This window comes from Pygoscelis adeliae, unplaced genomic scaffold (assembly GCF_000699105.1).
Source record: "Pygoscelis adeliae isolate BGI_AS28 unplaced genomic scaffold, ASM69910v1 Scaffold232, whole genome shotgun sequence".
Classification (NCBI taxonomy): Eukaryota; Metazoa; Chordata; class Aves; order Sphenisciformes; family Spheniscidae; genus Pygoscelis; species Pygoscelis adeliae.
In genome coordinates, this window is record NW_008824473.1 from 2,341,430 (window position 1) to 2,354,166 (window position 12,737).

The window sequence follows — 12,737 nt, forward strand, 5'->3', positions numbered from 1 at the left end:
CGTCACGTAACTCAGGCAGTCTGTTACCTAAATTCCTCCATAGGGTCACAAATTTCACTTAATTGTTCCTAAGTATCACTTCCTCTGCTGAATCTACTTGTGGATGCAGGCCTCTGTTTAGATACGTCCCCTTCCTCCGCAGATGCACACCAGTGGTTTTTATATGTGAAGTTTCCATATTTGGTTTTTCTGAAAATAATGCCTATACCTTTCAGGTTTTTTTAAGCTTTCTGAAGATACATTTAGGTGGCTAACATCAGGTAGTCTGATTTGAAAATCTTAAGTATTCTCAGTAATGTTTTATATCCAAGAGCAGCAAAAAGAGAAGAGGTAGTGAGGGAGTCAGGAACTGAAGCCATGAGGGGAAGGTGGCTTATAGGAATTAAAATTGGAATTGGACTGTCTTTTGTTTTGGAAAACTGAGTTCTGCTGCAAACCAAGTAAGAAAAATAATGATAAAGTTTGAGTAGAAGTCCTATAAAGTAATGCTGTTCATTTTGTGATTCCTGAGCCATAAAAAGTATATCAAGACTACGATGACTGTGATGAGTCTTTGCCCCTGCCATAAAACCCAGTGCACAGTAATGATACTGTTGTTTTCCATCTGTACAAGAGAGATGTTCGGAGTACCGATTAACTATTTTCAATTTTTTGGATTATTTTTAAGATATTGTTCATGAAAATCTAAAAATGGGGTCAGATGGTGAAAGCGACCAAGCTTCTGGAACATCATCTGATGAAGTTCAGTCTCCCACAGGTGTTTGTCTCAGAAACCGGATACACAGACGAATCTCAATGGAGGTAATTTACTTTTCATATAACGATCATTTAAATTGACAAGAGAGTTGGGGGTTGCTCTAATTGTTCGTTATAACTGGTTGTCTTCTCAATTAGCTGTAGCCGTTCTGACACATATTTCGTGCAGAGAGCATTATTTTAATATTGCTTAAATTTCTGTCTCCATTTGTCACACAGCAATCAGATGGTTATCTTGGATTGTTTGAGCTTTTAATTTTGAAAATTAAATGTATTTTTAAACTTGGATTTTTGGGAAGAATTTATTAAGTGTAGCATTAGAATATGTAGCATTAGAATATTTTTCCATCACATGCTGTGCAATTCACCGAGTATATTCAATATATAGTATATATACTATATTCAGATATAGTATTTAGACATTTTTTACTTCAAACTGGTTTCTAATCTTTGTAAAACTAATGCTACAGCAGTGATGGTCCTGACTGCTTCAGCCTTTCCCTCTCTTCCTGTTTTTTAATGAACGGAACTTTACAGGATGGTAAACAAAAGGAGGAAAAGTACCTTATGAATAACTGTGCACATAATTTCCTTTATTTATGAGTCTCACTATGAACACTAGCCACCCTTGTGCTTGCTTTGTTGTCATTTCCCTTGGCAAAGAAAAACAGAACACTTCCCTGTTTCTTGAGTGTATAAAAGTTACAATTATAATGATGCCTTTGTTACAGAAGCATGTAAAATTTTGTAGTTGCTGCTTTGTAGCATGCGTATCGATGTGCATAGTTTGTAAGATTTTAAATCTTCATTCAAAGCCTGATATCAAATACAGGATTGAGGAAACAGATCTGGATAAGTTACATCAGAGTGTACGTGCCAAAAATTTTTTATTTGTGAGGCGTTCCATTATGCTTGGAATTCCAAGACTTCAAGCATGTAATGCTGGTATGATTCCAAGAACTTATGAATTAGCTGTATTAATTATTTACATCATTTCTAGCACCTAGGGGGTTTTGTCTTAAAATTCCTAAATTTGTATGTTAATCTCGGGTTTGATTTAAAGACTGTTAAAGTTGGGCCATTTACTTGAGAGAACTAAGGTGGGTCTACTGATTTATGCAGGATGCTTAAATTAAGAAAAAAAAAATTGTGAAAACTTGCACATCAGAATGTGTGCTGGAGAAACTAAAAATCAAGGAAATTATTTAAAAGGATTATTTACTTTTTGCTCATTGTCTCTTTCCTCTGTATTTTGAAATGCACATTTAGAACAGGAAAGAAATAAGGAAATTAATGATACATAATGAAAGTAACAAACTGAAATGGAAATGTGTCAAGTCTTCCAGAGAGGGCTAAGAACCATTAAAGGATTCTCTTTTAGATTAGAATTCAAGAAACTCTAAAAGAATTTACAAAAGAACTCAGGAATAGTTATTAAAGTTCAGGAAATTCCTGTGTAATTTTTCAGAAGGTGTCAAATAAAAGCATCTTTTCATTGGCCTCTCTAACTGTGAAACAATTCTAATATTACTCTTTAAGAAGCTTTGGGAAGCTTTTATTTCAGCTTTGTTTATCCAATACTAATTTTCTCATTTTTCTCCAAATTCCAAGTGCTTGTTTCTGATTGTTGAAATTAACATTATTTCTTCATTGACTGGCTTAGTCAATGAGAGCACTTAATTTTTTGGCAGCTATTCCTGTATGTTCTGTGAGAATTATAACATTTCCCCCAAATCACTTCAGTATTGATATGGTGACTTTTCCAATAAGGTTTCAAGCTAATGTCTATAACACTCTCACTTCTGAATTTTAAGAATGCTGTCATTGATAGATACTTTTGGTTGACTTAAGTATACTTCTTAGAAGTGCTTTGTAGCATAGTAGGTGGGGTTGTTACCTGTTTGTGCATTCCAGAGAAAAAAAAACCCTTTGTAGCTTTGGTTAAAATACCTTTCTAATCATAATCTTTTCAGTTGACTTTCTTGTTTCCAAAGTGAAAAGGCCTTAAGTGATTGCATCGTCTGCCTGTCTTTCTGTCCTTCTGTTTTTCCCGTGGGTCATTTTCTGTCAGTTTTGACAGATGGATCGAAATCTCAGGTGCTAATCTTCTATTAACTTCTGTGAAAAAAGCTCTGCATTGGGAGAGATTGCTAATGCATCCACTGCTAGGGAAGATGCAGCCTTTATTAAACACCACAGTATAGAATCATAGAATCATCAAGGTTGGAAGAGACCTCTAAGATCATTGAGTCCAACCGTCAACCCAACACCACCATGCCCACTAAACCATGTCCCTAAGCGCCTCATCTACACGTCTTTTAAATACTTCCAGGGATGGTGACTCAACCACTTCCCTGGGCAGCCTGTTCCAATGTTTAACCACTCCTTCAGTAAAGAAATTTTTCCTCACGTCCAATCTAAACCTCCCCTGGTGCAACTTGAGGCCATTCCCTGTCGTCCTATCGCTAGTTACTTGGGAGAAGAGACCGACACCCACCTCGCTACAACCTCCTTTCAGGATCCACATATGAGTTGAGTCTAAAGATGTAAATCCATAGAAAACCAGGTTTTACTGGTTTTGCTGTTGACAGAATGGGATTTCTTTCTTCCTCAGCCTTTGAGGGAACCAAATAAAGGTTTCCTCTTGTACCAAATCTTGCCTGCATGCCTTGGGTGATTTGTGCCATGGAGCTGGCTGGTTCAATAGTAGTAATTTGATTATATAAAGAGAAAGAAACAATCTTTGTTATGAAGTAAGTTTCTATTATTTCAGTTTTATTTCGCTGTTTTTTGGGGATCTGTCATCTCCAGACATCATTGGGTAGCCTGAGGCCATATTCCCTTTATAGTTATTTAGGATGAGTTGCAGCTGTATGCTATACATGCAAGTTGGAGTAAATTAGTGTGTGTGTGTGATAGTATGTTTTTGCTGTAGTCTGCTGATGTCATTAGTCACAATTGAAATCCATTGTAGAATGTATTTTACTTAAATATACAATATTCCTTGTTCCTCTGCATTAAGATGAATGTGCCTGTTGCACTGTATCCTTTTTTGTGTTTAGTTTGGCCAATATTCACTGCATTTGTAATATTTTTGTACATAATTTCTTGTTTATATGTTTGATTCTCTGCTGAATTGACAGAAGTCCTGATTTGTTTTAAAGGTAGCTAATCAGGTAAAGCTGAAACCCCGGCACAGTCCTTTCTACTTGTAAGAACTTTGTGTGTATAACCAAATTTTTTATGCTCAGCTTGAACTTCCTCTAGAATTCTGAAAATTAGCAGCCCATCAAAAAAAACAACCAATTTTTTAAGATGCTTGCTGAAAACATGCATACTGTAATCAAAGTGCTAATTACCAATACCGAGTATTAGTATTCCTGGGATGTTTTGTACATTAGAATACACATTTTGATCCTTAGTGTCCATCCCCCCTGCAGTGAATCATATAATAAAGCTGCTTTCTCTGTAATCGTTAAATAATTCAGACCTACAAATAAAATTATAATGTTGTCAAAGAGCAAACAGATTCTCTTCTCCAGAGTATATGAAAAATTTTGTTGGGAAAGAAAACTTGATCTTTCTAAAATTTTCAGATAGAGATATACTGGAAGATAGAAAAGTGCAAAATAGACAATGGAGATGCAACTAGAAAATGTGTTTGTTGTAGCAGAATCTCCATAGCATTAGAGAGCTGAAATTTCATAACCTTAAGTTGGCCTGGTTTAGATAGGAAATTATCATACTGCATTGTAACCTAAATATGAAGCATTTTAGATATGAAGTGGTGATACTGCAATGAGAAAGAATCCTGCTCCGCAGTGAAAACCTTCCATCCACAGTAGCAGCTATGGAGATACCAGCTTTCAATCTGTCATCTCCCCCAAATGACATAACATTTAGGCCAGCGTGACTGTTACAGACAGGGAGAATGACAACACTGCAGTTATGGGACTAGATTTTTTTTTTTTTTAAATGATTGTTCATTGTTATCATGTGCTTAGAAAACAAAGAGAACATACCAGAATCTCCTTGTGTTGCCTAGATAAAGTTTATTTTGCCTGTAATCCACAGGCTACCAATGGTCCATAAAGCAGTTGCTTTTTTTTTTTTTCCCTTTTCCTTCCCCTCATTCAGGAACCATGCTGACAGTAGGTGCGAACATCTATTGTGTGAGGAATTTGGCTTCCAACAGCTGTTAGGTTTTAATTAAAATGTCTACTAATCTAATGCTAATATTAATGATTACTTAGTAAATCAGTGAAACTGTTTATCAAAACAGATGTATGGAATCATTTTTTTTCAAGCGCCAGAAACAATACAGCCTAAGAATGAATACATGTGTGCCTGTATTTTAAGCGTAGGTGCTTTCATCATGTAATGAGAAACATTTCTCCAGATCATGGAGTTACAGCTTAAAGCATTTTCACTTTGATTTGCTGGAAAAGAAGACATGGGCAGTAATGCATTAATATAAATTCATGTTTCAAGCAGTAAGAGTTCACTGGGGGCCCTGTGCCCGTGCACTGGATAGCGAATGCTTCATTAAGAACTGTAGTGGATAAAAAATAGGGAGATACCATCTGTGCAAATTGAAACATCTGTTTCCCTTTCCCAGAAGTCCAAGGTCTGTAAGCTGTCTTCGCATGTGAACTGGCGGAGGGCCATAACCCACTGTTCACCAGCCTGTTTCCCAGATATTTTATCCTGAGAAACAGTTCTTACTGGTCAGACTGTCACATCAGTGACAGGAGCATGTTCCAGATTAGGCTGCTCCTGCCACACTGCTATAGGGGGATTAGCTGCAGGGTTAGTGCTTTTAGCTGGACAGAGAGAAATACAAAGGCTGTGAATTGATTCTGTAGTCATGTGTGCGTTGTACTGGTCACCTTCCGAAAGAACGTAGATGAGGAATAAGTTTTTGGTGAGCTCCACTCTTTACCAGGGGCGTGACTGCTTCAGGGGTCTTGCTTGACACAGCTCGAGTAACTCAATCTGCTGTTGGTCCAGCTGGACAAATGTACATTCTCCAGAGAAAAACCCACAAAATTAATTGATGTTTCAACGGACATAGTGCTAAGATTTTCTGTTTGTAGGCTTCAGATTAGAATGTGGTTTGTAGGTCCCCATTCACATGTGCAAATAGGGCACTCTTGGCTCCATTAAATTGTTTAAATTCTTGAACAGCAGACTGGATGGCAGTACTGATTCAGGCTTTCAGTAAGAGGCAGTACAGTATTTTTTCCTGTCATTAGTTTTGGAGGCAGGAAGCACTGTATCAAAGACAGCCTGAACTTTCAGCCCTACATCTCTTGCCACTCAAGAGGCTCCCTTGGATCCCCAGCAGGCATTACTACACAGTGCCTTCTCTGAGCAAAGGTTCTTCCTTCGCCCTTCCTTCTGTGCTTGGCAGCCATATGTATAACTCTTTCTACCTTATTTACTGGATGTTGTCTAATTTCCTTCTCTGAACGTCCTGAGAATGTGTAGCTTTTCTTCTGATCATCTCTTCTGTGAATCTAAGTATGTGGTCACCTACCAGAAGATTCAGTATTAGACAGAAAAAAATTGAAGCTGAAAACAGTCAAGACTTTGATTTTCAGTGGTCGTTGTATTATCTCCATACAGTCATGCCTGGCAGCTGTCTCAACCTTTTGCAAAGTTATACTGGAAAATATGCTATTATTTTTGTAGACTCCTGCTTTCAAGTTCACATGAAGCTTGATGTTTTCAAAATCCCTCTTCTAAAAACACAAATGCATGTTCTAAATTGCTAGTATGGTTTGATGGAACTGATGGACCTCCTTTCGATCTATTTGATTAGCAGACTTTCATTTCTTCTACAAAAGAAAACTGACGCTGCAAGAAGAAAAATAATTTCAGCTTGGGTAACAGACAGACTTTAACCTGCCTTTTACTAGATATTCTAGGGGTAACTGTTATCAGTGATGCTTTTTTGCCCTTCTGTTAGTGAACCTTTGTAATCCTGATGCTAAAGTTCTTGCATACCACTTGCTAATGCTACTTCCCTTAGAAAAAGTTACTGCACTAGGCAGTACCCTTTCTATAAGGATGGAATATCCGCGGTTTGGGTTTTGCTTTTTCATAACTTGGTTTTCCTTTTAAGTTCCATTTAAGAGTAGTCTGCTATCATATTGGATGTGTTCAGCCATCTACAAAACACATCCCTAGTAATGACTGGAATGCAGCAGATGAGAAGTCAGTACTTGGATTCAGTTTCACACCCTGCACTCCAGCCTCGCTGTCCTGTCCAGGAAGGTCAGATTTCCAGTTTCCGTATTCAAGAGGTTGGTTTATTTTGAATTAGCCAGTTTCTTCATGGGGCTTCCCCTCTGGTAGTTGCAGCTTTGTGTTGACGTGAATGTTTCGTGTAGTAATTAACATTACAGAGAGCTGTTCTAAGGGTCCAAGCTTGCATTTTTGCAGTGATGTGTTCTGGTTTGTTTCTCATGGTATTTTTTCCAGTTCCCTTCCCCTCCACCTCATTCTTCTTGTAAGCTGATCAACTTACGTTACTTTTTCCTTTTGGGCAGTTCCTCTTACTACTCTGTTACAGAAACTGATGAAAACATACAGAAATCTATGTTTAAAAATCAGGAAGGTGTAGTAGTAAATGAGGCAGAGCTTGCTTTATTAGCATCTGTTACTGCCCAGCACCTACCACTGAGTCAAACCCCAGATTTCAGCAGGGTTTATGTTAAGAGGCTAATGCCACAGAGTGATATCTTATTAGGTGATAATTTAGCCAGACAAACAAAATCAGACATGATCTTTTTATGGTTATTACTATTTTTCTTCCTTACACTCTCTAAGTTCACTTCCTTACAAGCTCTCTGAGGTGCAATAAAATAATAACAAAAAAAACCACCCAAGAAGAATTTTGACATATTTCTGGCGTAATTTGTCACAAATTTGCTGTGTATTTGTACACTTGATGAAAAGAAAGTAATACCTCACATTCGAGTTTAATTTCTACTTGCTCAGATTTTTCAAAACTGGTTTTATGTGTCACATGTATTTGTTTTGGTTTGGTTTGGTTTCAGTGGTAGGGAATAAAAGCTCCTGGAATGCAGTTTCTGAATACTGTATTTGTGCTGAACAGTTTCAGCCTTTCACTTTAAAACTGCTGGGAGATAGGAAGTAAATAAAAAAACTGACTGGTTTTGTTTTTTGGTTCTTTTTTTTTTTAAAAGAATGAAAGAGCAGTTTTTATTCAGCTAGTCGGTAGTCTAAACAGCATATCCATGAAATTAAAATTCTTGTTAAAAGTATTTTGAAGAAGAAATTGTTCAGAATTCATATTTTTTTTAAAGCTTACAAGAAAAAATCCTGTCTATTGACCTATAATTCTAATTTTGTGGGTTCAGAAAGACTAATTATTACAAATATTACTGAAAAGATACTTAGAAGATATATTCTCATAAATTTTTCATTGTGCTAAAGTAAATAAAAGCAAAGGTATCTGCTTGCAATTCTGGTTTCTGTGCTTTTAAGAAAATTATTATATATTTTTATTTGAGTGGCTGTAGCTACTGTAGATATTGGTGATAACTTTCTTGAACTCCTGGCAGTAAAGTCCTTGCTTTGTTGATTGATGATAGTAGGTGTGCTGGGAAAATGTGACTCCTGGTCCCAAAATAGAGACTAAACTTTAGAATTCTTAATAATATCAATATTACACTCATGGCACTTGGCTCCTCATCTTTTCCTAACATCTCAACATCAAATCTGACAAACTACGTTTATGTTGAGGAGGGGGCAGAGAACATGGAATATCTGTGGTCATTGGTATTTCTCCTGGGTATGAAACAGCCTGTGGGCTCAATCTCATGATATAATCCCTGAAAATATGTTGTGTACTTGATTTGATTAGCATATTGAATTAATTGATGAATGAATTCTATATCTTGGGTCATTTCTGTCCCAAATATAAAAAGCCACCTGATTCAGTGCTCAAAATTGATGTTTTCTTTAATTGTATTGCATTTCAGCAGCCTGGCTGAAAACAGGCATGGATTTATGGAGTGAGAGGTAGCAGTGATCCTTTGTAGATGGGTCTTAAGATTATGTTTTCATTACTGCTTCTAACAGAAGAAGAGGTTCTTTGAAGACCGTCTCTTCAAATTTAACAGAATAGCAATTGATTCATTGTGATGTAATATTTTCAGTAAAAAAATAACAACAACAACAACATTCAAGTATAAAGGAAAAAATGTAGTATTCAGTTATAAACCATTCTGCAGAAGGCAGGAAAAAAATGCACTTTCTGCATCACAGTGAAATCATAATTACATGTATTAGTTGAGTGGAGGAATGATGATGGTTTTATATACCTAATAGGAAAACTGGTATAGATAATTCATCCCAGCTGTTAAAATAGTGGTTTTGGTTACAGTAATTGATGCTTATTTATAAAGATGGTAAAATAGCATGCTGCAAGGATGCTATAGGTTTCTTCTGATGGATGTATATGCTGGTGTTTTGCTTCAAGACCTCAGAGGTCTACAGGGCTGTAACCAAACAACAAAATTCTCTATAAATATATTCTCTGATTTGGAGTTGGGTATTTTTCTGTTTGCTTTTGCCTCTAGCAGTCTTGTTGTATGTCATAATTCTGTAGAGGATCCAGTTGGCTTCAACTGTGCTAACTCTGTCATTTGACAAAAATGCGCTGAAATTTGATAAGGCAACCTTCAGAAAAAAACTCCACATGGTATTTGATACTAAAATGGTACAGTAAATACATGCATATAAGGTTGTATATTAGTGTGTTTAAATTCTCATTGGCATAAGCAAATGTTTTTCAATTAATTTGATGGCTTTGTGTGTCATGAGGTAGCATGTAATACACATTGTTATTTAAAATATGTACAGAAAAAATACTATAAAAAGTGGGGCTTTTAAAAGTAAGCATGCCATGAAGTTGAACTGTGTTGCATAGAGGGTTATATGATGTAGCATTTTAGATCTCATTAAGCATTCTCCAGTGAACAAAAGCTCTATGACTTATTAGTGAACAGCTTGTGGTTGCAGCTGACATGTCTCGCTGGTATTTGCTAAAACTGGTGAGAAGACTAATTCAGACCGATGCTTACACAAGAGAGCAAAGCATTTCCATTTGATCTGTAGTGGATTGTTTGGGCTGTCAGACTGATGTCTGTAGACTTAGAAGAACAATTCTTTTTCTTTGTGAGGCTGAAACAAAATTTTATTGATGGAATTTAACAATATTAACTCTTAAAAGATAAGCTAAAATTTCAGGGAGAAGTGGAGAGCTTGTTGTCTGCTGCCATATAGTAAGTATGTACCTTAAGTAATGGTTGGTCTGGAAATGTAACTTATCAATAAAGTGAAGAACCAAAGCAGTAAGGATTGCTATAGAATGATGCAGCTTGGCAATATCGTTTGTGTCGTCCACTGACTACCTGCTCCTGACAGAGCCAGCTTCCTTCTCTTGGCTCCTAAACTTGCATCAGCAGGTAATTACTCACTTTGTTTTGAAAGGATAGTTTTCTGCCAGTTGACTTTCTTACACCACATCACTGTGTCGTTAGCTTAGAGCCTGTTCTCCTCCAAGAAGAGATGGGAACATCTGGCCACAGGCAATGAAATACCGGGTTTGGAGGTAGCTGGCTGTTAGATTAGCTAAATGAAACATTCAAGGAACAGTGAACTGAGGCTGATGCTATCATCAGACTGAGGCTGATGCTATCATGGTCTTCCCTTCCAGTTTTTCTGACGAGTCGTTTGGTACTACAGGGTTGCCTTTTTTTTTTTTTTTTTTTTTTTTTTTGGCCTTCTACTGTTGTACTGGCAGAAGCCCAAATCTTTCTTCCCTTGCTGCAGTTGCGAGTGCAGTAGCAGCCTGAAACAGCCTAGCAGTTGAAAGGTCGATGGCGTTTGTAGCTGAATAGATTTGGGAAAGGTTTATTGTTGCTACTCCAGCAAGAAAGAAACAGTCTGCAAATCGGCACATTTGTTAAAGTATAAAAATAAAAGTAGTCTTAGTTTTTCTTTTTCTGCTTTTTGTAGCATAGTGAGAATTAGGCTCGGGAACACCTCAACAAATCCTTCCCTAGGGCAATTTTCTGGTTATTTATTTTTTATTATTGTTATTCTGTTTTGTGCGAAATATTAGTGTTTATTATCTAAATGTGCTATATAAGTCAAAGACGTAATGACTTGAGTCATCAGAAGACAGACTAAAAAGTGTGGATATTTCAAATTGCTTCTTTTTAGAGCCTTTTTAACATGTAGATTTCAAACATACTATATCCTGAGTCAGAATCATCTTTATTTCACTTCAGTGAAATTTGCTGAAATGTGTAGTGAGTCTTGGCAAAAAATAAATGGAGAGTTAAGGAAAAACAGAAGTTGTGGATTTTAATGTCTGATATAAAGTGTGGAAAGTTAAGCGTTGCTTTCACAAATAAGAATAGGTTCATTCTTTGGAAAAAATGTACTTTTTTGACAGAGTTTAAGAAAAGTGAAAATAGATCTGTTGACCAGGAATGAGACTTTCTGGAAAGTGTCACATTATGGCATTAAAGAATACTATATGGGCCAAGACAAGCAATTAGAAAGAGGAATAGCTGGTAAGCTTGTATTACAGAGAATAGGAGATCAGAATAGGGTAGGTAGAAAAGGAATAGAGTTGTTTGAGAGTCAGATGTGAAAAGCAGAATGTGGTAGCAAAATGCTAGTACTAGACTCTTGTGAATGGTTTACTATGGATGGCAAGTGAAGAAGCTGATATTTGCGACAGTATTTTGGGACATCCAAAAAGGGGACCAGAAGTAAAGATATCAAAAAAGTTGGGGGTTTTGTTTTTTACTTCCAAGTATGTGTGAAAAACAGGAGGTGGTGTGGGGTTTTTTGTTTGGAAGATGTGGGCTTTTTTTCTTGTTAAAGTACTTGTTAAATTACTCAGCTCATAGAACCTGCAGGATTTAAGTTGAAATGCCTGCCTCCTCTTCTTGTGCCCAAGCATAACTAGTTGGTGGTAGACAGAACATACACATCAAGTTACAGCAACACGGTTGGGTACTAGCCAGATAAAAGCAAAGGCTCGACAAAGTGTAGCTCTTCTCAGAGCATTTGCTGTAGCTAGCATTAGAAATAGATAGTAAAGATAAGCACGAGTTGGGGTAGTTAATCTCCACAGAAAACAAACTGATACTAGCGTCACAAGTGCTTACATGTTTATTTGCCATCAAGCAGAGTAGGACAAATGTGATTCTCATTGCAGGCAAATTATAAAAATAGTATGCATTTCTCAGCCAGTAATAAAACAAGACTGAGAATAAGCATTGCACATGAAGATAGAAAATGTGGTTTTAAGATGTAGAGGAGGGGGAAGTTGCCACGAGCATTCTGGCTACCCTAGCAAAGCAACTGGTGCCTGAATATGTTCTCCAGAATATATTCTGGAACTGGATCAAAAAATAGCTCATTAAGCAACATACAGTTAACTGCAGGCATTTGAGCATTTAACAGTACGACGTTTACTGAACACTGATATATTCTGTTGCAAGTTGTCCCTAAAGATAACCATAAAAGAATGAAACCAGAAAATGTTATGAATTGACCTCATTTGGAAAAATAAATCGTGATATACAAGAAAAATATTTTTTTAATTTTCTAAAAGATGGAAGTACTTTGTTGTCCCTGAAAGCTAAGGTTTTGCATTCCAGTAAACCTTTGCTTGTTAGAGTTACAAAGGAACGCACCCGGATTCCCTCTGCATAGTTGAGGGTCTATGTACACCACTTATACACCTGTTATGTTTAAAAAAGGATACATAAGATAACATAGGGAGTTACTCTAATTTACTACCTTTAAAAAATGAAATAAAAAATTAAAAGATTCATAAAGGGATGCAAAATTAATTAATACTAAAAATGGACATTTAACTGTTGACAAGCTCAAAATCTTAAGTATCAAAAAAAAAAGAGTGTAGG

The 12,737-nt window shown here is 36.5% G+C and overlaps 1 protein-coding gene across 2 annotated transcripts in view; it reads left to right on the forward strand.

Moving 5' to 3' along the window:
• Window positions 1-12,737, forward strand: part of CDK17 (cyclin-dependent kinase 17) — a 56,817-nt gene that overhangs the window by 20,477 nt on the left and 23,603 nt on the right. For both annotated transcript variants that reach the window (XM_009321308.1, XM_009321307.1), the window contains one exon: window positions 668-801. In XM_009321308.1, the coding sequence (XP_009319583.1) occupies window positions 668-801 (134 nt within the window). The remainder of the gene's footprint in view (window positions 1-667; window positions 802-12,737) is intronic.